Source organism: Atractosteus spatula, chromosome 16, assembly GCF_055471065.1.
Source record: "Atractosteus spatula isolate fAtrSpa1 chromosome 16, fAtrSpa1.hap1, whole genome shotgun sequence".
Classification (NCBI taxonomy): domain Eukaryota; kingdom Metazoa; phylum Chordata; class Actinopteri; order Semionotiformes; family Lepisosteidae; genus Atractosteus; species Atractosteus spatula.
This window is the reverse complement of record NC_142721.1, coordinates 6,652,946-6,679,635: the sequence shown is the minus strand read 5'-3', so window position 1 is coordinate 6,679,635 and position 26,690 is coordinate 6,652,946. Positions and strand designations below refer to the sequence as shown.

The following is a 26,690-nucleotide window of genomic DNA, read 5'->3' as shown; positions in this document are numbered from 1 at the left end:
GAGATGAGACTTCCTCAGCAGTGACCTTGCCATCTTCCTCACACATGGCACCTGCAAATCCCTTTCAAGCTATAGCTGTCCACTTCAGCCCCAAAGTCCATCTTTCTTCTGCTTTTTAAGTGACCACTACTGCTAATTTCTGCAGTTTTTTAAAAAAAATATTGTATATATGTTTTTGTAGATAGCTCTTACAATTTCTTATGCTTTTCATGAAAACAGAATGTGGAAAAAAGACATTCATGGAGTAACTCATCCATTTCAGTTTAAGGCAACATTTTAATACAATCTCTGTAATGTCAATTATATAGTGTCAAAATCCAAATATGTAGGCAAAAATAGTCTGGTTAATATTTTAATATTTACACTAAAAATCACATTATAACCTTTTTTTAAAAAAGTCATTTTTTCCTGAAAATATTTACGTAAAGGTTATCAATATCAGTACTGTCAACATCAGAGGCAAAAATAAAATCCATTTGGCAAACTAACATGAAGTTTATACTGGCAGTGCTGGATTAGATACAAAAATTAACTGATTTGGTAAGAGTATTATCTGAGTTATAGATAAAAATACAATCAGCATTTGATGCAAATAATTTCAGAACCTCTTTTCTGCTGTTGCAACTCTTTCAGTCATTAAAATACCACAAAACACCTTTAAATTAAACTTTCCCTTCAATTCATACAACACTGCAAACACAGCAACTTGTTTTTTGAAAAAACCATACACATTCCAAGTCTTCATTGTGATACAGTATTAATAAAAGTGCAATAGCATGTACAAAATGTTTCCTAGTATAATATTAACATTGTTAAACACCCATAGTTAATATATTCACATCAGGCCTCACTGCAAAGTTTTGTTTACGTTACAAAATACATTTCTTAAAACTAGAAATACTTTTAAAAAATGCATTAAATGTACCTCATGTACTGTAGCACTCATAGCTATGCAATGAAATAACTCACTTTGCAAAGTTTTTAATATATATATGGGGACACAAATCTTCTGTCTTCCAGGACGCAGATTGTTCTGAGCCAGTCTGATACCACCTTAATGTTCGGTTGCTGCTTTGGCTGAATGATAAGAAATAACAGATCAAATTAATTTCATATTGACCTAAATTACCGAAAAGTGTTATCCATTATAAACAAAAGGAAGACACTGGAGAAGAATATTAACTACAGACAGTTAGCCCCTGCTTTTTGGTATCGTTACTTAAACCTTAAAAACATGACTGTTTTAAGTACATTTTTGCTACATTAATTAGTATGCACCTCCCTTCAAAAACTGTCAAACAAATCTGAGAATTCCTACTGTAAGGTGTTGTAACACGTCTGAAATGAGGCACCAAGAGCAACAACTCAAGAGATTGAGCTGACTGCCAATTTCCTCTCTGGAATTCCATCACGAGAGTCCAAGGCTAACATCCAGAAACGTGTCAAAACAAAGAGCTACAAATGGTAATTGTAAGTTTGGCTCAACCGACTGTGTATCACAACTGCAAAACACATATTGCAGTTTCACCCTTTTTTCTCCTCCATATATTGGTGTCCCTGTGTTGATCACAATGTGACAAGACCTTGCAAAATTGTAAATTCACCACTAGGTTTGCCTCACCCATCCCGAATGTGTCCCAAGGTTCAGAAAAACAACAAATTAACTGTATCGCTTCTGCATTTAATATCAGGCAACACTGTCTATATTTGTTTTTAAAAAGAATGGCTTTGATTTAAAAAAAAAAGTCCAGAATAGTCAAATATATAGAAGAAGAATTTCTGAAGGTATGTTACATTTTTCAGGTCAGAAGTTGATAATGTCATAGAATGTGAATGTTAAAGAATATGCCTAGAATTAAAGTTAATGGAGTTATTATAGCTATAGCAGGACATTAAAAACATATCTAAATTAAAAGATCTGTGTCAGATGTTATAAACTTGTATATTACTCTATTTACTGTTCTAAATATCATTCACAATCTTGTGTTACGTGAACTTGTTTAAGACTAATTTTCTGGAGAGTTAATCTCAGGTTTTTATTTAATAATAAATTAAGTAGAAGGAAATAAGATAAGAGTTTAAGATAAAGTTAAAATTGAGCTCTGTTCTGCAAAACAAAGAAGATAAATCATTCTCACTGTTGCCTTTAATTGCACACTAAACTAGCATTAAAACTCTGCAAGTATGAAACCATATTCAGACACTACTCATGTCATTCCTTACGGCCAAATTTAAACATTGACCAAATAATCAACCTATAGGGTTCTCTCCTTTTACCTTTTCAACCAAAAGAAGAGTTTTCTAAGTGCTCTTGAAAATTGTGGTGCAATGTTAACTACAAGTAGTACTAGTACTAGGCAGTGTTAATGCTAACTGCAAGATCATTTAACCAGTCACAAATGACATCAGTCTTGGTAACTATTAAAACACCCTAGGTTAAACACAGAGGACAAGATGCAACATTAAACAGTGAGAATGGGATTGAAGATGATGTCTGCAGGAAGGAAAATGCCAGCATTATTTAAATTAACCAGAATATAGACATGAATAGAACATGCTAGATCATCTACTTAAAAATGTTTAACTTAATAAAATACACCTTTTCTGGGGCTGGGGAGTATTGTTTTAGATGCTTTAGAAAATCAAACCACAAAGTTTCACGTTATGATATATTTATGTCAAAAACACTGGATTAAACACCATATGTAATACTGTATTTAGTAAAATATTTGAAAACAATATACATTATATTGCCACCATGGTCCTTAGGTTGGAATTTTAAACAAATTGTAAAGTATGTCCATAGATAAGATGAGATGAAATAGTGGAGTTAATAGAAATGGCATGTAAGTTCAGAAGCCCTTCTATGTGGGTTTACATTTAGGTACATAAATGGAGGTTATACAGTTAAAGAAAAGGTATGGTAGCCTGAACAACACCAATAAAAAAAAGGAAAATCAAGGATGAGACATGGCCATTCTTTTTCAACTGGGTTAAAGCTTTTATGATATTTTTATAAAGATTAGATAACCCACTTTTATAGACTACTGTAAGAGCACAAGAACCTCCTCAAGACAGTTCTTGAGATCTGCCAGTGAATCTGCATTCAAAAGTGTCACAACAGTTATGCAGGCAAATGACCAATAATATAATGGCACACAGTTCGGGTGAAATGACTGTTTAATCAGGCAGTTGTTAAAAAGTGTTGGTCAGTTTGATCCACAGATTCCACACAAAACTGTTCTTACAATATTATATGATGTGGTTGGGTTGTTTCTCTTGAATGTTTTATGTTTTAAATTTAATTTGTGTGCTGCTTTCATAGTGCATTTTTCCTTTAATAACATATATAGTAAGGGACTATTATGAAAATTACATTATAAAAGCATCCTTCTTGTTACAGGTTACAGATGGCATATAATTGGTATTCTGTTCTGCAGCTGCTTTATCTGTTTTATCATCAAGGTGTGGAAACAAGGGGGTACCACACTTTAGTAATTAGACACAATGAACAAATGCAGCATTTGTCAATAGTTTTTATATATTTTCTTAAGAAGATCTGAATTATGCTTTGCTGGCACAATTAGAAAACCAATTTGCACACAATTCGCACTGCCTGGTTAACTCGGGGGTTGCAAATGTAGATGCTAATGATAAAATGTAATCACTTTGCTTAAATTATGCTTCCAGATTAGCGTTGTAAAATTACAATTGTCTAATGAACATGCTTGCAGTGAAGTGTTAAGTGCAAACCTGATGTTATAACAATTAGCAAAGCTCAAAGCAAATTAACCGTGTTAAATAAGCAGTTAGTTCTTACTTTTTTCTTATTAGACAAATGTGTAGTGAAATCCATTGCTTAAGGGGGAATAAGATGCTTGTGCAACAGAAGGAGTGCATACATAGGGTTCGTACAGCTGCTGTTGAGCTAGAAGGGATCACACACAGGGACAAAGCGACATCAGTTAGATTACGTGGAATAAACAGACATCCACAGGGTAAAACTCTCCTTAACAGTGAGGAACTACAGCACAGACAACAGAAAACACACTCTGGTATCACAGTAATAAGTTAACAAAACGCAAAGGAAGGAGTTTCATTTCAAGAAATGACACATCAATGTCTCTTTTTACAAAAACCCACTGAATTGCATAAAGGGATATTCCTAAACAAAAACGTTGGCTGTAACCTTCAAGAAACTTAAATGGGTGCTTGTCTTACATATTCTGTGAGAAGGCTGTATTGATTGACTCTACAGTGTGATGAAGTATAGTTCTTAAATCCTACCAAGTCTAACAGTATATACTGTATCAAGATGTTGGAATTCTTAAAACTAACTGGCTTCAAAGACTGGCATTTTCTGTCATCTTCTCAAAGAGAATAAAACCCAGAGCTCATGCATCTCTTTCATGTGGATAAATATTAATTCATTAGCTCATAACATTTTAATTGTTAATCATAACATAGCTTTACAAAAGCACTACAAATGCAGATTTTCCAAACAATATGTCTACATGACTAAGATTAAAAAGTAAAAAAGTTTTACTTGTCGGTTTATTACAATGTATAAATATATAGTTCTTCCTCACTCCTTTGTGCCATTTTTAAAAATATGTTTAATGGGAATCTATAGCACATGAAAGCTACACAAATGCAGAACAGACTGGTTAATTGATTAGTCACCACACTGAACATCCTGAAAAGACATAAATCAATGGTAGGGCTTGCATGGAGTCTCAGAGCTGTCCAGTGAAGGTTTGAGATGAGTCTAAAAAGGCCATTTCCGAAAAACACTGAACGAGACACACACAAGGTGTATTTCCTCCAGAGCCCCGAATTACAACAGTGTTGTGGAGGGTTTTATCGTCTGAGTCCAGTCATGGACACTCTACGTTATTATCATGAATGTGGGTTTGAGTGACCATTACACAAATTGCTACCACTTATGGCCCAGTGGCTATTCCTGATAATGTTACCCCCACCTTTCAGCTTTTCCTGAGATGTCATACAACAGCAGATGTTTGTTTAAAATTCACTCAGGCTAGGCCAGCCCTGTCATATTTGTGCAATGAACAACCACAACTTTCTAAAATGTTCCTACAAAACAAATTCATGAAACACAAACATCACTGAGGAAACTGAGCCGATTTTCAAGATGGCACTGTTTTCTGTCACGATTCCAAACCATAATACGGACAAGAACAGAAATGATTGGATTAATATACCATTAAACCCCTTTTTAAAAGAATCAGCAAACCATTCACAAATGGAATAAAAATGTGTAATGAAAACAGGACACACAAAAGATATTTCTGGGATTAAAACCCAAAGATAAAAGTTTCAACATCGCACTGGTCAGTTAATGTTTTGTTTTTGTTGTTAGTGACATTCGTAGTTATACTCTGTGTTTATGTCATTGTTTGACTTGCGGTAAATATTAATGTTTCAAAAGACAAGTACTACTGTTTGAAGTATAGTTCTGTTTTTCTTACTAAAGGTAGAATCCAGGTCTAAGGTCTAAGTGTCTTTCTTACCTGCTACCTGCTTGCTCCTCTGTGAGGCTTCTGAAGCTAGTGCATATGACATAGTTATGATTCTCTCTTGTTCTTGCAGTGCAGAGTCCAGGTCTGTGAAGTCAGGCTTGTCCACTGCAATGGCCGGTTGTACGTTCTGCACGCTGAAACACAGATAGGATAGGTGTCTTCTTCTCTTCAGAGTCTAGTCTGTACATTTAACATTATACTCATTTCTCCAAAGCTTTAATCATGTTACCTAGATCATTCTGATAAGTTACCAGACAAAATCAAGTCTGAGTAGATGGGTTGGAAGTGGATAAAGAAATATCCTGGAATATTTTTGTGGAACATTTTCAAGATAAGTTAGAAGTCTCACAAATAAATACTAAACTGGAAAAAAATTAAAGCTTTTACCAGGTATTTAAGTATTAATGAGTAGGAAAAGTGATTCATTTGCATCTTTGAATGTTTTAAAACCTAATTAGGCTTAACAGCCTAAGCTCTGTAAACCTTACTATCAAAATAAAAAAAAAACTCAACAGAAGAAAGTAATTTTTCCAACCAAATATCAAGCTTGATCTCATTCTTTCTTTATTTTAAATAAGGAAATAAGAAATTATATTCAAATAAAATGAATATGAGACATTGCTTTGAGAGGGAATTCGTTTTCATGTATCACTAATTTGGAAATGGTGCCAAAAGCTTCTGGAATGGCCGTCATTTCTATTTTGGGAGGTGTCAAATCGTCCCAGTAGACAAGGTTGTCTGTGATGAATTACCTCGATTTGGCAAGGATGCTTTTGATTCTTTCTACTTTGCGATGACGAGCTTCCATCTCCTGAATGCTAAGAGGCTCCTCTGGCTCCGTTTCCACATAGCGTTCCGGAATGGGAACTTTCTCAGGCTTTGATAACTGTGATCAGACAATGAACAGCTCTTCAAGATGGAATTCACCGGGAAATACCAAGAACACAAGGTTATCTTTACTGCTATGACATCAGATATTGTTTAAAGAAAATATGGCCTCGGATGAGAATCTTCAACTTGATCACACACAAAGATAAAATGCGTTCGGCGGCGAGCACCGGAGAATTGAGTGAGACCTCCAAGTTAAAAAGAAGCTTCATCCTCAGTGATGATGTTTACAGAAATTCAAATGGTGTAGAAATGCCAATCAGAATCTTTAAAAAGAAACTCCTAGCGTTATGAAGGTCATTAAAAAGTAGATTCTAGTGTTATGAAGGTCATTAAATTAAGTGTCATTAAAATGTATATTAATTTCGGAACGTAAATAGGTAAATACAAAATTATTCAGTTTTAACATCTAAAAATGCCACAATTAAAATACATTTTAAAAATACTCTAAATCTATTAAGGGAATGCAACTTGCATATTTTGAACCAGTGCTGGGGAACATGTTTAAGTCTCTAATAATTAAGAACAAATGTCAGTACAAATCAGGAAGAGTTAAGTCCTGTTTCCACATAAAATCAGAAACAGATCAGAAGTCCTTGCTCGGTCATCATTTCCAGCCTTTCAGTCTCTGTTTTACACATCACTTATTTCATGTTTTATAATCAAACATTTTATTTCTAAGTGCTTTTAAAAATGTGCTAAAAAAAGTACATAAGGAAAAAAAATCACAGTAAAATAACCAAATAAAATTGAGAAAAAAATGAAATTATAGATCAAAAGTTTATAGTTTATAAAAATTATAGATCAAAAGGCACATTTTTAGCTAATTTTAAAAAGGTTTGTAGCTGCAAAGTGGGCAATGAGTTCCAGAATAAAATGAAGAAGCAGATCTCAGATTATATGTTGCACTTTATTCCTGAAATAAATCTTTAAACTACCCTGATAACTGACAGCTCCGTGTCTTACATACAGTCTAACTTCAAAATCCTGTCTAAATTTCACATGGAGCCAATGCAATTTACACAGGACAGGAGTTGTATGCAGATCAATTCATGTTTATTCCTTATACATTTTTACATTTTACATATTTCCCCAAGAAGAAAGGTAAATGTACTCTACAAGCAGAAAAGTATTACATTGTTAACCTGTAAACACATGCAGTTTGCCTTGTTCATGAAGCCCTGTCCCCATCTCAGCAGATGGACTTACTTTCATTAAGAGAAAGTAAAACATGGCAAAGTTGTCCAACTAAGAAACACATTCCACACAGAGATAAAGAGAAAGGCCCTCTGTTTTCCCCTTCAGTCTTTACCTCTCGGCTGATATCTAAATCATAGTCCTGCGGTTCCAAGTCCAGCTCCTTCATTGGCACAGCGTGAACAGTGAGCCACTCTTCCTCCTGCTCTCTCGCCCGCTCCTCCTTCTTGGCGTCGTTGGCGTCGCCGCCGCCGCCCCACGCAGCTCGCTCCAGGAGCTGTAAATCAAACTCCTGCTCTCGCTTCCACTGACAGGCAAACAGATACACCGGCATGTTAATCTCCTGAACAGCACCACGCTAACGGTGAAGCTCAAACAGACAGCACGGACACCTGTATAATCTCATATAGCCACTGGACAGCTGCCTATTTCCAACAACACATATTTTTACATCATGTTTTCTTGCATTGTTGTGAGATTATAACCCAGACAGGCTCATAAAACAGCATTCTGAGAATGAGTGATGACCACGGAAGTCATCATCATCTGCCTTCAAAAACCTTTGAACTTGACCATTTCAGAAATTAAACTTGGTACACCTGGCTTGATCTTAACCCAGCAGCAAGAAGCACTTTGCCAGTTGGACTAACAGATCTCAAATGCAGTCCTACTGATAAGGGTCTAGCCTGACTTGCCATCAGTCCTCGTGTGGTTATTCCCTTTTAAGAACAGGATCAATCCAAGTTAACTAACGCCAGTGCCAACACTAGATGTGCCTGCACTGCAGAAATATTTAACAGGTCGAGTTTCTGTTGTTAATTCTGCACTGCCTTTTGCTCCTTTACTGAGCCTCCCACTTATTATATACTGTTTTGCATAAAAAGGTATTTAAAAAAAATAAAAAATTAAAGGTTCTGAAAGTCTACTGTCATGTATTCTGTATACTTTAGGTGTGCAAGATGACTGTGATAGATTTACAAAGGAGCTCAATCCAGAAGCTTGCAAGGCAACTGTGTAAATTGCAATCCTATAAATTGAAGTCAGCTGATTAAATCCTGACTCAGCAATGCTACGCACTAAAAAATAATGTTGCTGGTCAGAAAATACCTTTTCCATTTTGTACTCAATGCATTCACACTATACATTGACAAGGACAATTCCCCATTGCCTCAACACTCAGTGTTGTATTCTTACTGTATATTTAATGGCAAAAGTAGCAGAAACAGGAAAGATCCAGAAAACTGAAGACAACCTAAAAACTGTAACAACTATATCTAAATATTAGATCTAAAGTACCAGTTCTGAATCAAAATGTGGATTCATAGTGAGCACCTTGGTGTACATTTCACTGACATTCCATTTCCCAGGTAGAGTGACAAATGTCTGTTACATTTTGATTCATCCTCTATTAGATACTGTCTAGATGCCTAAGAAGCATGGTCCCATCATTAATTTTCCACTTTGGGTTCATTTCATTCAACTTAGTAGTGAAGGGTCTCAGGGCAAGGAATTTACCAGTGTGTCTGTTGCCTTAAGAAACAGATACTTTGCTACTAGGTAACTTCATAGGATCATGGTCACCAACTGTGTGTGGAAAACACACACGTTCTTCAATTTTCATATTATTCACAGATGCAAACAAAGGGATGACAATGCCTTCCCTCTCATTAGTTACACCACCCCATGCACTTTTGATATATACTGAGCATTAAAGAAACTTTAATTCAATGCATGTTTTTTTATAAAAATCAAGTATATGGATTTTGGCTATTAATGAAATGTCTTTGGCGCTATTACGAATAGTCATTCATGACTGTGATACACTGAAGAGACAAAGTGGGACAAAGAAGCATAGTTCTATCATTAATTTTCCACTTTGAGTGCATTTCGTTCAGCTTAATAGTGAAGGGTCTCAAGGCAGGGCTCAGAGACCAGTGAATGAACACGTGCTCCTCCAGACTACATGAGGAGAACGCGGTTACATCTGTAACCTGGTGCAAAGCATCTGTCACAGATGTCCAGCTTGTACTGTTTCCAAATGTGATTCTCACATTAGAGCTCCAACTGTTTATGCCAAATTGTTAGCATAATACATTTATTTACCATGTCTGTTTTACAAAAACAGAAGCGCACCTATTATATGTTTGTGATTTTCATTGTTGTGAATTTATTGCAGCTATAATAGGTTTCTTTTTATGCTCAGTATACTGTAAGAACATTTAAAAGCACTATTAAAAAAATCTTATTCAGCACTTTCATACACCAATAAAATACATTCAGAAAAGGTCTGAGGCTTCTTCTCAACAGCAGGATATGTCCCAGCTCTTACTCAGCATTTCCTTTACTTTTGCATAAACATGTGCAGGAATACAGCTATAGATGCACAACACTTGTGCATCAATAGCTATAACTGTCTCTAGAAAAGAGGAAACATCCGTGGCCTTTGTCCAAACACATTCATTGGCATGAGAAGATGCCATTAATGAGTGCCAAACAAAATAAAAGACATCCAGCATTAATCTGTTCACATCAATACGTTCTAGGGCACTATGGTAAAGCTTTGTTTTTGGCTCCATATCTAGTCCAAAGGGATGTGCACATATACAGTGTGTATGTATATGTGTATAAATACATACACCCATATACACGTTTTAAAAGGAAGAAAAGTCTGAGCTATGGAATAAAACCCCGCTAAACAGCTCAAGAGGCAAGGACGTTCCCACACTGACAAAAGCCAAGAAAATGACCGGCAAGGCAGCAGTTGGGTCTTTTGTATGCGACAGTAAGAACACAAGCTGCCAGCAAGTGACAATCTCCCAAGTACGGGTACAGTCACCCATAAGATGCAAATAGCACAGCACTACTAAGAGCACATTCTGAAAGCATGCATGTTGCTTTATATAGCAGTGCTCCAGCATTAGCATTCCTCTAACTTGTAATCCCCAGATTGACTCATATCTTTGAATTCCTGAACAGACATGTAATCGCTTCCCGTTTAATGAGGAAGCTGTCCAAGTGTGATGCCAGTTAAATGTGTTCTCCTCCTTTTAAGGAAGCTACACAAACAGGAACGATCATAGTGTTTCTTTACGAATCAAATTAAGGTACCAAGGTCCCCTAATATTAAATGGTGGGAGACAACACATACACAGAAATTGAGGACAATACTGGTGATGATTTACACGGTTTCATCAATAACCAATATATTTATACATTTGATCAGTGTATCATCTCCTCTATAAAATGTATAATTAATAGTGAAACTGTCCTATATATATCCAGAAACTAGGAATGTTATACAACTGAGAAAGGTGTGTATACTCCTTCATAAACCATATTAAGGTACACAAACAGTAGACTGCTGTATAGAAGCTTATATTAGTTAAAAAAGTGTGTTATGAAAAAAACAACATTTTTAAGGGCATGCCTTATGTTGATTATTCAGGAAATATATACCATTTTACTGCTTTCCAAAAATGTATTTATTTTCTGCAGAAATAAATACATTTTTAGGATGCTATAACACAATACTCCACGTATGCAGTCCATAATGAAGGAGTCCTAAACTCAAAGTACACAGCATGTGATTTCTTAAAGGATTCTGTGGAGTCCGACTCAACCAAAATACTCAGGATTTCATTCCACTATGTAATGAATCCTCTTTTCCGTCTTAAATGGCCCTGAACATAATTCTAACTTGTGTAACCAAGTTCTTGTATTGCTTTTCATTTTGAAGAAGTCCCTTGAGATGGCCAAGTCAATTTATTTCAGGATTTTGAATACCTGAATTCTGTAAAATGTCTCCACATAATCTTCATTGTTTCATACCGTAGAACGTAGAGATACACAGACACACACAAATACTGGATCCTGCTATATCAGCACCCACTGCCCAACCACCACCTTTGGTCTGGGAGTCAAATGTTTATACAGCATGTATACTGAGCATGCATATCTTGGCAGTTAAAGGTAGAAATCTGTTAATGTTTTTCAGGAAGGAAATACACCATCTTAAACCGAATTTACTATCCATTTTTAACTACACAAAGCTACAAGGTATTCAGAATTGTCTACCTTGCAGCAGCAGGCCCACTTTGGGTGGGAAAGTGTCAATGTTGTGCAAGTATGTGTCTGAAGCTCAAGCTCTCAGTGCTCAGCATGTACAGTATCATTACATCAGAGATATTGCCAGGAGTGGGGATTAATGTCCTTTTTAAAGTTTCAGAAAGGCATTACTAATTTAAATGGCTGGGAAAGGAATCTACACCTCTCTCACTGTACACATCAATCCCAGGCGTCATTGTGATTTAAACAGAAATGCATGTTCAAAAATATATAATACCAGCAATGAAAAACCCGGCCAATATGTATTAGCAAAGTGTTTTATTTATTTAAGTGGAAAGTTCTACATTTAAAAAATATGAGTTGTGCAATTTATATTCCACTCGCAGATTAATCTGATTAGTCTTCATACGTTTTCAAGGATTATTTAAAGAATGTAGTTTAATTATTAGAGACGTACAAACAATGCTGCATTGATAGACTGCTGATGCTACAAGCAGTTTCCAAAGGGCACTGTCATATAAGTATTTGTACAGAGATTTTTCAACATTGTATGCAGAGTTAATTCACCTCCTATTGACTTGCCTTCATAATGAAATTAAATAACACTTAATGCTAGCAAACAACTTTCAGGATCAACTACACAGTGTAAATGGTAATTGTTCAAGTCAGAGAGCTACATGTAATCACTTATGCACTAGATATGCTCTCACAATGTCAGACCTATTGAACACAAGCATACAGGGTCAGAAGTTACAGTATAATTTACGTAGAAAAAGGTTTCTAAAAATGAAGGCAAAACACAAAAAAGCAATGATATACATGTAATTTTCATGGCAGATGTTTGTAAAAGCATGGAAGTTAGCATATGTCCATTCACTGCATGTCATATCATACAGTCAAATCGGATTCCTGTTTTTCTAGGAAAAGCAGGAGGGCTAGCCATGGAAAAGTTATGTTGTTACTGGAATGACTATGCTAAAACAAATTTATGGAGTAAAAGGGTGTGCAGGACTACATTTTATGCATCTTTCAGTAGCTAAAATAAACACAATGATGCCTGGGTGAGAGGGAAACCAGTTAGATGCCATTATTATGGATTCAATATTAGAAAGCCTGGGGGAAGAAGCGATATGAGATGACCGATACACTGCTATAAGCATGAGAGCTTGTGCAATGGCTTAGGTACAGGAGGGGTGCATGATAAAACCTTGATGTTACAGTGGAAAAGAAAAATCATCCTTTACAATGAACAGCACAGAGGAAGTAGGCAACTCCTTGCAGCAGGAATGTGTTAGTGGCAGAGAGAGATTAGCACTTCAGAATACTTCATCTTTCTTTCACTCGTCACCAGAACCCACACTAGACAGTGCTGGAGATCTTAGCCTTAAGAACTGAGCCTTATGGAGGCCTTCCAGATACATGCATCATTGAAAGCCCAATTACATACTATATAAAAAATACATATTTAGCTACTGTACAGGATTCAGAAGTCACAGGATAAACAGAACTAAAATGTGTTTATGGATAAATGAAAATGTAAGTCATATTAACACTGCCGTTTTTATAAAATCCCTTGAAGAGCCAAAAAACCCCATACGAAAATAATTTGAAATTTGAAGAAGTGAATTTTGAAAAACTGTTGTAAACCATTATCAGTAATTGAGAATTGTGTAGCCTGCCTTTCTTTTAGAAGCATGGCTTACCTGCACCTAGTGAGGTCTGAATCTGACAGCACGTTTATTCTTTTAAATTGAACTTTGAATTTGAAGTAAAACCACTTATTAAAATTATTTTGCACAACATAGCAAATATATAAAAGATACAAATTATGCAAACGCATCAAAATATTTTAGTGCAGTTTTAAATAGTAATGTACATAATGTACATTTTTTCTCTGTACTTGAAAGTAAGTTCAAAAAGGGCTTCTTTCTACTGTTATAACACAGTACATTCAAAATCCTCCTCAGTTTTAGGAATAACTCCTTATCCATCTCCCTCCAGACAGACTCCACTCCCATCTCTGCAGTCACCACACTTCACAAACCAACTTACCTGCCGTACCTGCTACCTATCTCTATAGTCTTTTAAATTATTAATGCACTTGTGCTATTGTAACCGATTATAGTACAACTATTAATACAGTATTAATATATTATCTCTTCAGACCACACAGTTGAGTTCCTCACGACTATAAGCAAGAAAATACTGACAGATGTTAAATGCTCCAGCTGTTAAGTACAATGCGTTTCGTTTTTGGCAGGACATTCTAACGTACTGAGCCCACGTCTGCAGAGACGGGTCTGGAGGTGGAGCCGGATGACATGGCCGCTCGCTCTCCCTGACTCAGAGTCCTCTTGCGCTCCCGCACCAGCGCCTTCTGGTGTCTCTTCATGCGTTCAAGCTGCTCCTCCGCGCTCATTCGGCCTTTCTGATGCTCCCCAGAGTACAGGCGCTCTAAGGCACTCTTTGGTCTTTCCTGCAAGGACTGTGAGCGGAGCATACATTAGCAACAACAACAACAAAAAAAAAAAACAACAAGGAAAAAGTTTCTAAGAGCCCCTGGTAAATTCATGCGTTTACATTTTTCATTAATATACAGCGTAAAAACAGGGGCTGCTTTTCAGGGCCCATGGCAACATTGAAGCAATAATTAATTCACATTGCGCGGAGTCTCACAAGTTCAATTTTCTTCCCCCTCAGTGTCTCATGGTGCGTAACATGATTTGAATCTTACATTAAAAGATTTTAAGGTTTCAAATGGATTAAAATGGTGTTTGTTATTGCTGCGTATGACTATACACTATTTCCTTTATGCAGTAATAATTAAACCTTAGCAAATTTAAAATGTTCTTGACTTAAGATCCTAGTTTGATTACTTTTGCTTTTGTATGCAAAGCACAATGACAAAGACTATAACATAACCCTGAAATGCAACTACATGTTTCTGGAACAAAAGAAATCTAATGAAGTGTCTTTGTTTTTTTATATTAAAATAGGGTAGGATTTCCTCTTTGCTCAGATCAGATCCTTTTGCTTCTTCTATCAAAGGTGAAGCCAGTTGTAAATTTTCTCATTCATCAAGTTGCACTGTTCTTGCAGGGCAGAAACAGACATACCTTTAAACCAGATGGAGAAACTCCTCTTCTAAGGGTAACATAGGAGGAAATGCTTGTGGACTGGTTCAGTCTGGAGGTGGAGCCTGCTAGTCCTAAGGCAAGAGCAATAAAGTCACTGTCCATACCCAATACTGCTTCTTCACATTCACATAAAACCTAATAACCCTGGGATCTGAGATGATTTTTCTTTGCCACACACTAAAAAACAGTCTCATCATTATTTCCTGTAACTATTAATTGTGCATATAGTACTAATTCATTAAATCTACCAGCATACCAGTATAATTTATACAGTAAGATATGAAGGTTCCTCCTACCTCTACTTGGTAAAGTCTGGTATCTGCTGTCAGGATCCAGAGCACTCATCTGACTGTAGCTACTTCCTCCGCTGAAAAGTTCAGGCTCGCTCATGTACGATCGCAGCTCCACACTCTGACACAGTGAAGGGAAAGTGAAATGCTCCAGTCAATAAAACTCATTTACACCTTTAAAATTGTTCCAGCTCCCTTAAATTCTACTTTTGTGGTGCCTGCCTTAATCATGCTGCTTCAAAGTTACTTGCATCTCACACTACACTAAAGAAACCAAAAACTTGAACAATTAATATAAGACAAAATCTAATATACTGTAAGTCAAACTTTAGGAAAAAAAGTTTAGTTCTAATGAGCACTGAAGACAATAGTAAGTTTGCATTGTGAGTAAGGACACACACCTTATAATCACCATTAACATATTGGCCAATTTCTCTGTCCCTCTTTCTCTCGTCAGACTGCCGTTTGAGACCGCGGACGGACGTGTGTCTGATGACCGAGGCTTCCTTCGGAAGTGGCGGGACAGCAGGCGGTTGGTCATCAGGACTATACAGCTGGGGCAAGGGTGGTCTGGGAGGAGCCTCATCCTCCACCTGGAAAAACAAACACAATGTTCTCAAAAATCACCCTCATATGGGGAAGCACCAGAAACAGCCCTTCCGCTTGAAAGCTGCAACTCTTCTCCGTTCATGACAAAACTATAAGGGAATGCAATTTGAAGAGTGCTACACAATCCCTAAAAGAAGCCCTTATTGCCATGACAGAGGTGTGCAGTTTTCCTTTAAAAGGTTTAAATTCTCAAGCATTTTTCACAACCCCCTCGAATATTCATGTCTTGTGGATTACTTCTGGAGCAGTCATTTATTATCCAGCGGTTTTCCTATTTCTTAATAATGTGGTTTGAACACTTCTCAAGACTTCTTACCCACTAAAACACATGAGCCAGCACTCTAGAGCCATCGTTCACCTGCTTTGGCACGGACTTGCCCGATGAGTGGGGCTGCTGCAGGAACTGTTGGCTGTACAGCTGTGAATGGTGGGGCGCCCTGGTCTCTGGGGCAGGCTGGACAGGGCTCAGCTGTGGGCTGCGGGTGGGAACTGGCACTCTCTCCAGCGTGGAGACACCGAGGGGCAGAGAAGGCACTGAGGACAAGGACACTGAAGGCACAACTTTCCTCTCTGCAGAAGACAAAGAACTTGCAGGGACAGGTCCACAAATGCCAATCTTGCTTCCGCTCTGACTGATTAATCAACGAAAAAGAATTAATTTCTTTGATGATTAATTTTGGTCATCAAAATGTTATCCAGATCTCTGTTATTAAAAATGATTTATGAGATGATGCTTCTTTACGAATGCTATGGACACGACAAAGATTTTACTTTGTTTTCCTCAGCACTGAAGAGGGTTTTCAACTAAGATGGCATTATGCGAGGCCCTTACCTAATGTGTATTCTTACACTTAAAGGATTAAAAAAATAAAGAGGACAAGGGAGTATAAATTCTCCTCACCTGGATATTTCATAGAAGCAATGGTAACTTTGTAGTTGGCTTTATTGGAGCTTAGTCCAGCCATGACATCCTCGATCCGCCACATATCTTTTTTCGTTTGGGCTTTCTCCTGCTTTAAAGGATAAATATAAATGTTCCAAAAAAAAAACTGAACATGGTCTGAGAATTTGCAGATTATCCATTTGGGACTCCTGGTGCAGACAGACCTAATCACGCTCATTGTGACACATGCATTTTGCTTTAACAATTAGCTGATTTACTGATGTAGTTGCATGTGTACATAAAGGTTTTCTTCATTTAAAATTAATGTACTCTTTTGAAAAGAAAAGGTATAAGTAGCTTAACAAGACAACATGCTAAAACTCATGAGCCTTGATCTCCAAGATAAAGTCCTTGGGAAAATTCGCCACTTCTGTTCAATGACTTGAGACAGGTTTATGAGTATGCAGATGATCATAATACATCCATAATAAAACAGCAATTTTGCTTGAATACTGGAATTAATTATAGACACAGTAAGTGAAAAGTGAAACAAAAGCAATACATTCAAGGCAAAGACAATACAGTTACACAGTGATGAACCATGGGATTTCACTTTATTAAAACACTAAATCTAAAACTTAGAATAGGAATGTGAAAACAGCACTACATTATTAACCTTCTTTAATGATCTGGGAGTAAAGTGAAGTGAAGAATAAAACTAATTCCATCTGTATGAAACATGGATTCTGTGTGGATTTGTTTCCACTGAGCCAACAATGCTTAAGATGATGTTTGAGTTATAGATCAGATTATTGACTGGAGAAATTGCTACTAATAGGCACAGTATTAACTATGTACGGTATGTATAATATTCATCTACATTCAACACTAAGTATCAAAACCTTCTTAAAAACCTTGAAGATAATGTGAAACAATTAAAGGTCTGCTTTGAAAAGAAAATTAATCCTAAAACTAAGTCTGGGTTTATTTAAGCAAAACTCTTTCCAGATCTGGTAATGTTCCTAAAAATACATTTATTTCATCTGGAGCTATTGTTGCATTTTCACTGTATTATTTTCTTCTACTATACATTGAGTTCAGTTTCAGATTGGTGATTTTAAGGCGAAATTACTACTGGTGGAAAATACAACTGTATTTGCAATACTGTACAACAATAAAAAATGAAAATAGCACTCAGAATTAAAACATTTAAAAGCATGGGAATAATGTTTAAAATGTTCCTGGAGGTCTAATTTGAGAGTAAAGCCAACTCTGACCCTAAATTTGGATTTATTAAAATAATCTTTCCTGATTATATTACTGATTATTTGGAGTTGTGGTTGTGTTTTCACTGATAAATAAGCATGGCCCAGTTGTAGTTTCTTTTTAATTTGTAACAGATTCTTATTTGTGGTTTGCAGATTCCAAAGTCAGGGAAAAAAGCAGAATAGACATAAAATTCAACCCTTCGTTCAGCACTAAAGCACCAAGTGCTCAACACCAGGTTCAGCATTTTAGAAGAATGAGGAACAGTATTATGAAGACAAAGCCATGAAAATGCACAGCAGCATTTCCATTGACTGTAGAAAAGAAGATGCAAGATTAAGTTATTTTTTGCACAAGGTTAGATTAAGAGGAAAAATGAAAGCAGAAAGTCTAGAAATGGAAGAAATAAAAAAGATAGTCTGTTTCTATTAAATGAACGCCCACTTCTCCCCATGCTGTGCTGAGGGATAGTAAATCAAACACCATCACTACAGGGAGAAAAAAGTCATGCTGATTTTTTTCATCATTCACTCCATGATGCTTCAAGCATTTTGAATCATTCCAGGTTGCACTGTGATTGACTGGTAGGAAAACATTTTATCCAAGCTTTATTAAAATAACATTACCCTTCTCTACAGATAATTAGGGGCAGAAAAAATATCTAAACTAATTAAAGTGTCACGCTATGAAAATGTTACATTTTAGATTACTAAACCAAAGACTTGGAAACAAAATAGTGACATGCATTGCAGAGCAAGTTACACAACAAGAAACTGATCAAGATGCAATAGTTCCTAAACTGGTTTACTGTACATGCTACCTAGGAGGGCTACAATGTTTCAAAATTGCTCACCTGGACTAGAACACTTCTGCTAATTTGTTCCTGCAGACCGTCTCTTAGCTGCTTTAAATCCAGTTCAAGCCTTTCGTACTCATTCCAGGAATTTTCCATTTCCTATCGGATAGAACAGCAAATGTAAAATGTAAATGTAACAGGGGAAAGAAAAGGTGGTCAGAAGCTATTTCACAACAACCCAAACACATTGTAAAAATAAAGCTGCTGGAGTTGCATCTTTAAAATACACCTCATGACTCTCACTGACAATAGTAAATATCATGACTGTTAGTTAATAGTTACTGCTTAACGTAACTGGTAACTGGAAAACAGCAGTTCCATGTCAAGTATGCACCTCAGAAATTCTTTGAGAAATGTAAAAATGCTTCAGCTATTATAAAAAATGTAGACTAGTGTTAGGCTGTATTGAATTTTGTTTTTACATCAGCAATTTTGTTGATAAACTCAGGAAAAATTATATTAAAATACTTGGATGACATTTCCATGGATACATTTCTGCGTATTTACAGGCACATTATTTCTGCAGATGCTAGTTTGTTGACCACACCGGGATTTCCAGATGACAGTCCCTCTTCCTTTTAGAAGGTCACGACAGATGCAGGCAAATACTGAAGACCTACGCCATCCACTCACAGATTCTCCTGATTTTTTCCCCACGATGTGTATGTGGTGCAACAAATGAACAAAGTCTTAAAACGTCTTTAAGGAAAATCAACTAGACTGAAATAGCAAATATTTCATGGAAGTGGGAAGTGCAGCCACTGGTTCCCTGTATTAACTATACTGTATATTTACATACTGTACATATACATATACTGTACTTTATTGTGGTCTCTAACACTAGACATTCAGAAATCAGAAACTGAGAAATTATACTCTGTCCTTCAGTCCGGAGACTGGTTTTCTTCTTGTTGGTAAATCACCAGCAAGATGAGGTGGATTTAAGCTCTTAGGAGCTCACCGTCGACAGCCTGGAGATCTCAGCCCTGATGTGAACCACATCTTCTTGCAGTAGCCTTTGCTGGTAGGCAATCTTTTCTGCATGAGCGGGTTGGTCTCTGTAGTGCTCCATCTGTGTGTGGGACACATCTAGCACCGATTCCAGCTTATCCTGAGAAGGGGGCGTGAACATGATCTGTCAAATCACCTATTATTTGTTTTGTAAGAATATGAACGAAAGAAACAGAGTCCTTTCATATACCATAAACCATTCATACATGGAGAAAACAACTCAAGAGAATTTTATTAGGGTCACTGACAACTCTCCCACATCTCTCCCCTCCTCGGAAGAGGACAAGCATGTGGAGTCATAGGAGTAGAACATAAATTATGACAAAGAACAACTTGATTTGGATCACAGTAATCTTTCACAACTTGAATTTTGGATTCATGACATTAGCCCTTTGATTCATGGTGTTCATTAATACATTCAACACTCAAGGAAATGACCACAGGACAGTTGCTAAAGTATTGTTACTACACGTGGTACAACAATATTGTACATCTCTTCATTGTCTAGGTTATTGTAGTGAGTTTTAAAAACACTAGTAAACATGGATTCTGGACAGAATTATCATTCAAAGAAATTAGATTCTAAGGTTACAATGTAAGACCTTATTCAAAGTAATTAAAAAATTATATGTAAAGTATTCCAATACCAAAATTAATAAAAGGAGTGTTTCATAAAACACTTTATTGCCAATAAAAAGACTCTTCATTTTAGTTTACATGTAAGAAGACTGGATATTAACTACATGATGTTCTTTGTCAAAATAATATCTAATCAAAACAATAGTGAGTCAATCCAGTAATTAACACAGTTCTACCTTATCTTCCTTCAGAGTTCGGATCTTGGTTTCCAGCTCTTGAAGAATTTTGTCCTGTTCACACAACCTGCTTAACTTTACCTGAAAATGTAACAGTGATGACAGAGTTAGCAACACATACACAACCTTGTAGTTTATACAGTACACAGTACACAGAGTTAATGCAATTATACAGTGCCTTGCGAAAGTATTCGGCCCCCTTGAACTTTTCAACCTTTTGCCACATTTCAGGCTTCAAACATAAAGATATAAATTTTTTATTTTATGTGAAGAATCACCAACAAGTGGGACACAATTGTGAAGTGGAACGAAATCTATTGGATTTTTGAAACTTTTTTAACTAATAAAAAAATGAAAAGTGGGGCGTGCAAAATTATTCGGCCCCCTTGCGTTAATACTTTGTAGAGCCACCTTTTGCTGCGATTACAGCTGCAAGTCGCTTGGGGTATGTCTCTATCAGTTTTGCACATCGAGAGACTGAAATTCTTGCCCATTCTTCCTTGCAAAACAGCTCGAGCTCAGTGAGGTTGGATGGAGAGCGTTTGTGAACAGCAGTTTTCAGCTCTTTCCACAGATTCTCGATTGGATTCAGGTCTGGACTTTGACTTGGCCATTCAAACACCTGGATACGTTTATTTGTGAACCATTCCTTTGTAGATTTTGCTGTATGTTTGGGATCATTGTCTTGTTGGAAGATAAATCTCCGTCCCAGTTTCAGGTCTTTTGCAGACTCCAACAGGTTTTCATCCAGAATGGTCCTGTATTTGGCTGCATCCATCTTCCCCTCAATTTTAACCATCTTCCCTGTCCCTGCTGAAGAAAAGCAGGCCCAAACCATGATGCTGCCACCACCATGTTTGACAGTGGGGATGGTGTGTTGAGGGTGATGAGCTGTGTTGCTTTTACGCCAAACATATCGTTTTGCATTGTGGCCAAAAAGTTCGATTTTGGTTTCATCTGACCAGAGCACCTTCTTCCACATGTTTGGGGCGTCTCCCAGGTGGCTTGTGGCAAACTTTAGACGAGACTTTTTATGGATATCTTTGAGAAATGGCTTTCTTCTTGCCACTCTTCCATAAAGGCCAGATTTGTGCAGTGTAAGTGATTGTTGTCCTATGGACAGACTCTCCCACCTCAGCTGTAGTTCTCTGCAGTTCATCCAGAGTGATCATGGGCCTCTTGGCTGCATCTCTGATCAGTCTTCTCCTTGTCTGAGCTGAAAGTTTAGAGGGACGGCCAGGTCTTGGTAGATTTGCAGTGGTCTGATACTCCTTCCATTTCAAGATGATCGCTTGCACAGTGCTCCTTGGGATGTTTGAAGCTTGGGAAATCTTTTTGTATCCAAATCCGGCTTTAAACTTCTCCACAACAGTATTACGGACCTGCCTGGTGTGTTCCTTGGTCTTCATGATGCTCTCTGCGCTTTCAACAGAACCTTGAGACTATCACAGAGCAGGTGCATTTATACAGAGACTTGATTACACACAGGTGGATTCTATTTATCACCATCGGTCATTTAGGACAACATTGGATCATTCAGAGATCCTCGCTGAACTTCTGGAGTGAGTTTGCTGCACTGAAAGTAAAGGGGCCGAATAATTTTGCACGCCCCACTTTTCATTTTTTTATTAGTTAAAAAAGTTTCAAAAATCCAATAGATTTCGTTCCACTTCACAATTGTGTCCCACTTGTTGGTGATTCTTCACATAAAATAAAAAATTTATATCTTTATGTTTGAAGCCTGAAATGTGGCAAAAGGTTGAAAAGTTCAAGGGGGCCGAATACTTTCGCAAGGCACTGTATACTTGGGGTTACCTGCAGGTTTTATAGGTACTGTAGCCTTTAAATCACAAATTTCTAAAGGCCTGGAACAATTTAACTACAATCATTTAAGCAATATAGATATCAATTGGGACAAAAAATTGAATATCCTTCAGCTTTCAAGGACTAGTATTCCATTCACTAAAACATTACTTTCTTAGTTGATTAATTAATGATATTGTGACATTCCTGGATGTATATTCTTATTGTAGATATTCAATATAGTGTCATTAAAAGCAATCCCTATAAAACCAGTAGATATTAAGTAGCACACAAAATATTCGCACAGTTTATTGTATCCTGATTTCTTCATAGCAAGCAAACATTACACATATATTCACACAGGTGTTTAATGCTTGTCTCCAACTCCATATATGGCAATAAATATACGCATTGGATAGTTGATTTTTTGATGTCTTCACAGCTAGAACCACTGTCATTTACATAATGTTATACATGTAGATTTCTGACAAAGATACCAAAGTTTTAAATGAAGAGAAACACATTTGAATCACTATATATAGCAATATACTATACTGTTTACAATAGTACATCTCTTATGAATTTTTCCACTTTCTTTAAAACCAATATTCCCTTAAATAACCGTGCCAGTTTTATAAAAAAATACAGTGTATTATTGTGTTTATTATGTAAATAATTTATTATGTAGACTAATACAAGAAGGTTCTTATAAAATGTTAAAATGAAACAATATAACGATGAAAAGCCAGGACTTCCAACTTATTTATCTTTGAAAATAAAAAAAACAAAAATAAGGATTACAAAGATCAAACTGAAAAATTGAACAGCTCAAAAAATAAATCCCATTGCATGTTTTTTTCTCTTTAAATTGAAAGCTTGAAATACAAGCACTGGTCAATATCCTCTCAATCTTCTACTCTTCTGTGTGACTGTTAGATCCTCCCTTGTTTTTCAGATACTGCATTATTTTCCCTTCCCCTTATATTATAGTTCAGACTCCTTTCTATTGAAGCAAGTCTTTCCTTAAAGCAAAAGAATAAAACAGCAGTTTATCCATGTATCTTGCTGGCTTTATCATGCTATCAATTGTAGTCAATTTGTGGGGAATAAAATGGGAAAGAAAATATTTCCAGTGTATTGCTGTATATTATGTGCTCCTTCTGTGGTGCAAAAAGCTGTTATTAACTGAAACTGACAAAGATTTTAATTCATCAAGTTTTGAGAACAAGCATTTACTGCTTGCTGCATCGTTGCCTCCAAATGACACTTGCTTGACTTAGGTCAAATAATAATGAAATTAAGAGGGACTATCAATTACTGGATTCAATTTTTAATGCTTACAGGCCAAAAGTGCACTTAAAAATAAAATCAGTTTTAGACTAAATGGAAGGCGTTTTTATACTTACATCAACATCACTTTCGGCTATTTTAACAGGTTTTGCGGATCTTTCTTTGAGACTATCACGACCCGACACCTGGAGAAGCCAAAAGTGCTCAAAGTTATTTGGTTGATTTTTCTTTGTTATCCTGTAGCACCCAAAAAAAACCCAGCATGAAGTAACAAAATGTATACAGTTTTATGCAAACATATATGCAAAAGTTTGGGCACCCCAAAGTTTTGTTGATTTTCTAAGTGAAAAGACGTTAACAACCTCTGCAGCGAACAAACAAACTTGACATATTTCTGCAAATATTAATACACGGTTTAGTATTTATTTGCTAAATTTAACAGATTGAAAAAATTAAAACAGTAAATGTGGCATGTGCAAAAGTTTGGGCACCCTTCCAGTTGATCCACTAGTGTTATTTTTTGTAAGGTCTTGTTAGGCCTTAATCTAAGTCAGGTGATGACAATTCCAGAGCTTAATAAATTCTCTGACTCTTCGAACCTCTCAGGGTGTTGTGCTTACACTCAACAACCATGGCCTCCTCTAAGCAGCTGACTGAGGATCAGAAAATAAAGATAATTGACTCTTGCAAAGCAGGGGAAGGCTATAAAAAGATATCTAAATGCTTCCTGCTTTCAATTTCCACTGTCCAAAGTGTCATTAAGAAATGGAAGTTACTGGGAACTGTTGAAGTCAAGACAAGATCTGGAAAACCAAGAAAAATCTCAGATAGAACTGCTCGTAGACTGGTCAGGAATGCAAAGCAAAACCCCCATTTCACTGCAAAGGACCTGCAAGAAGTAGTGGTGCACCGGACCACTGTGCAGTGTTGCTTGCACAAACATGATCTGCCTGAAAGAGTCATCAGAAGGAAACCTTACCTGCGATCTCTTGACAAAAGTCAACATCTGAACACACAACACTAAGATAAACCAGAGGCATTTTGGAACCAAATGGTGTGGTCTGATGAAGTAAAAATGGAACTCTTTGGCTACAATCACCAAAGGTATGTTTGCAAAAAAAAAAGGAGAAACATTTGAAGAACACCTTGCCAACTGTTAAGCACGGGGGTGGATCTTTTATGCTTTGGGGTTATGTGGCACAGGAAATAATGTCTGGGAAGAGGAAGAATGGATTCTACTACGTACGGTATCAACAAATCCTGGAAGCTAATGTCCCACAGTCAGTGAAGAAACTGAAGCTGAAAAGAGGTTAGATATTACAACAGATTAAGGTTTTGGAATGGGCTTCACAGTCCCCAGACTTGAATATTATTGAAAATCTGTGGGTAGATCTCAAACATGCAGTGCATGCAAGATTATTCTAAGAATATCCCTGAACTAGAAGCATTTCGCAAGGAAAAGTGGGAAACAATTCCTAAAGCAAGAACAAAAAGACTGTTAGCTGGCTACGAGAAAAGTTCGGAGGCTGAGATTTCTGCCAAAGGGGACTGTTAAGCACGTCCCCAGTCGTGCTTAATTCCAGGGTACGAATCATTCCAGGGTACTTAATTCCAGGGTACTTAATTCCAGGGTAAGTATCAGTCAACCCGATACTGACTGATCGGGTGCCCAAACTTTTGCACATGCCATATTTACCATTTTATTTTTTTCAATCTGTTAAATTCAGCAAATAAATAGTAACTGTGCATGAAATGTGCAGAAATATGTCAAGTTTAAGTTTGTTTGCTGTAGAGGTTGTGTTAACTTCTTTTCACTCAGAAAATCAACAAAACATATAATTTGGCCAGGGGTGCCCAAACTTTTGCATACAACTGGAAGTTATTGTAAAAAAACATTTTGAAATCAATCTGCTTGCCATCGCCATTTAAGAACGGTTGCGCTGAAAACATATTAGCTGTGAGTTTGCCGGGAATGTTAAAAAGGTATGCAATACACAAAATCAAGCAAAAGCCAACAAGAAAAAAAAGCTTTATTTTCTAAAAGCTTTAGCAGATTCTCCTGTGCAAAAAGCACGTGGGAATTTTGTGATCACTCACAAAGAGGCCAAATATCACTAAATATTTCCGTAACAGCTATAGTCACGGCTGCATTAGAGCCTTAGAGTGTTCAAGTCTCCACACAATAGCCAGAAACCTTCTGATAAAGTAATTATCACAGTCAACAGTCTCTGGAGACAACCCACTCGCTCCGTCTTCTTCAAACACCTTAAGCAAATTAATTTCATTTTGGGTTATTACAAACTAGTTTGTGAAAAATTCCAGTTTTTCTGCATCAACAACAGGTTCAAAATAAACTATTCAGGGCATACATCCGTGTTTTACTCTTGGATATTTCATGGAGACTTGCCATTGAGTTGAAAATTGTTTAATTTTTTTAAAAACATCATTACCTGCAAACAAAAAGGCCTATATTTTGATTATAAAGCACATGCACGATGGAACATCCTCAAAGATTAAAAATAATAATAAAAGAAGAACATCACTGCCACACGTTTGAACATCACCACAGTGTTAAGCACATACAATAGCGAACAACAAGGTTGTATCCACAGCTATGTAACTGTTCTGAAATATGGGCTGACCTTAGACAGGTATGGACAAGAAAAGTATGTGCAAAAGTTTCAAGAAAGCAATGAAATGGTCACACTTTTTATGCAGACATCCTTACGTTTAAACTGGATCGTAAACCTTGTGAAGAGTTTTGTAACACATTGTGAACCATGAGGATCAACGGTTCAATATTTTTTATCTGTTCCAAACAAAAATAGAAACATCTAGTTATAACAAAAATGTCCACTCGAAAAGCACACAAAGTATTGTAATTCTCTTCAAGTTCACAACAGGCAGTTCAGGATATTGAGAACAGTATTTTTCTTACAGAAATTGTGTGACAAATCCAAAAACTAGTTTTTAATAATTAGTTCTGGAGCAGTTAAACACATTAACCACCAGAGGGCCACCTTTACACTTTCCAAAG

At 36.6% G+C, this 26,690-nt stretch overlaps 1 protein-coding gene across 22 annotated transcripts in view; it reads right to left on the bottom strand.

The window, feature by feature from the left end:
• Nucleotides 1-256: 256 nt before the first annotated feature.
• The window catches only part of plekha7b (pleckstrin homology domain containing A7b), a 125,941-nt gene continuing 99,507 nt past the window's right edge, over nt 257-26,690 (bottom strand). For 11 of the 22 annotated variants that reach the window (XM_088934623.1, XM_088934627.1, XM_088934625.1 and 8 more), the window contains 15 exons: nt 26,382-26,462; nt 23,770-23,838; nt 20,561-20,641; nt 19,696-19,845; nt 18,732-18,833; nt 16,631-16,742; nt 16,088-16,299; nt 15,522-15,713; nt 15,127-15,241; nt 14,810-14,901; nt 13,969-14,178; nt 7,744-7,935; nt 6,296-6,429; nt 5,535-5,677; nt 257-1,077 (listed from right to left, as the gene is read on the bottom strand). In XM_088934623.1, the coding sequence (XP_088790749.1) occupies nt 1,055-1,077; nt 5,535-5,677; nt 6,296-6,429; nt 7,744-7,935; nt 13,969-14,178; nt 14,810-14,901; nt 15,127-15,241; nt 15,522-15,713; nt 16,088-16,299; nt 16,631-16,742; nt 18,732-18,833; nt 19,696-19,845; nt 20,561-20,641; nt 23,770-23,838; nt 26,382-26,462 (1,908 nt within the window). In that variant the 3' untranslated portion in view covers nt 257-1,054. The remainder of the gene's footprint in view (nt 1,078-5,534; nt 5,678-6,295; nt 6,430-7,743; nt 7,936-13,968; nt 14,179-14,809; nt 14,902-15,126; nt 15,242-15,521; nt 15,714-16,087; nt 16,300-16,630; nt 16,743-18,731; nt 18,834-19,695; nt 19,846-20,560; nt 20,642-23,769; nt 23,839-26,381; nt 26,463-26,690) is intronic. The other 11 variants (XM_088934626.1, XM_088934628.1, XM_088934632.1 and 8 more) reach the window with 3 other exon arrangements.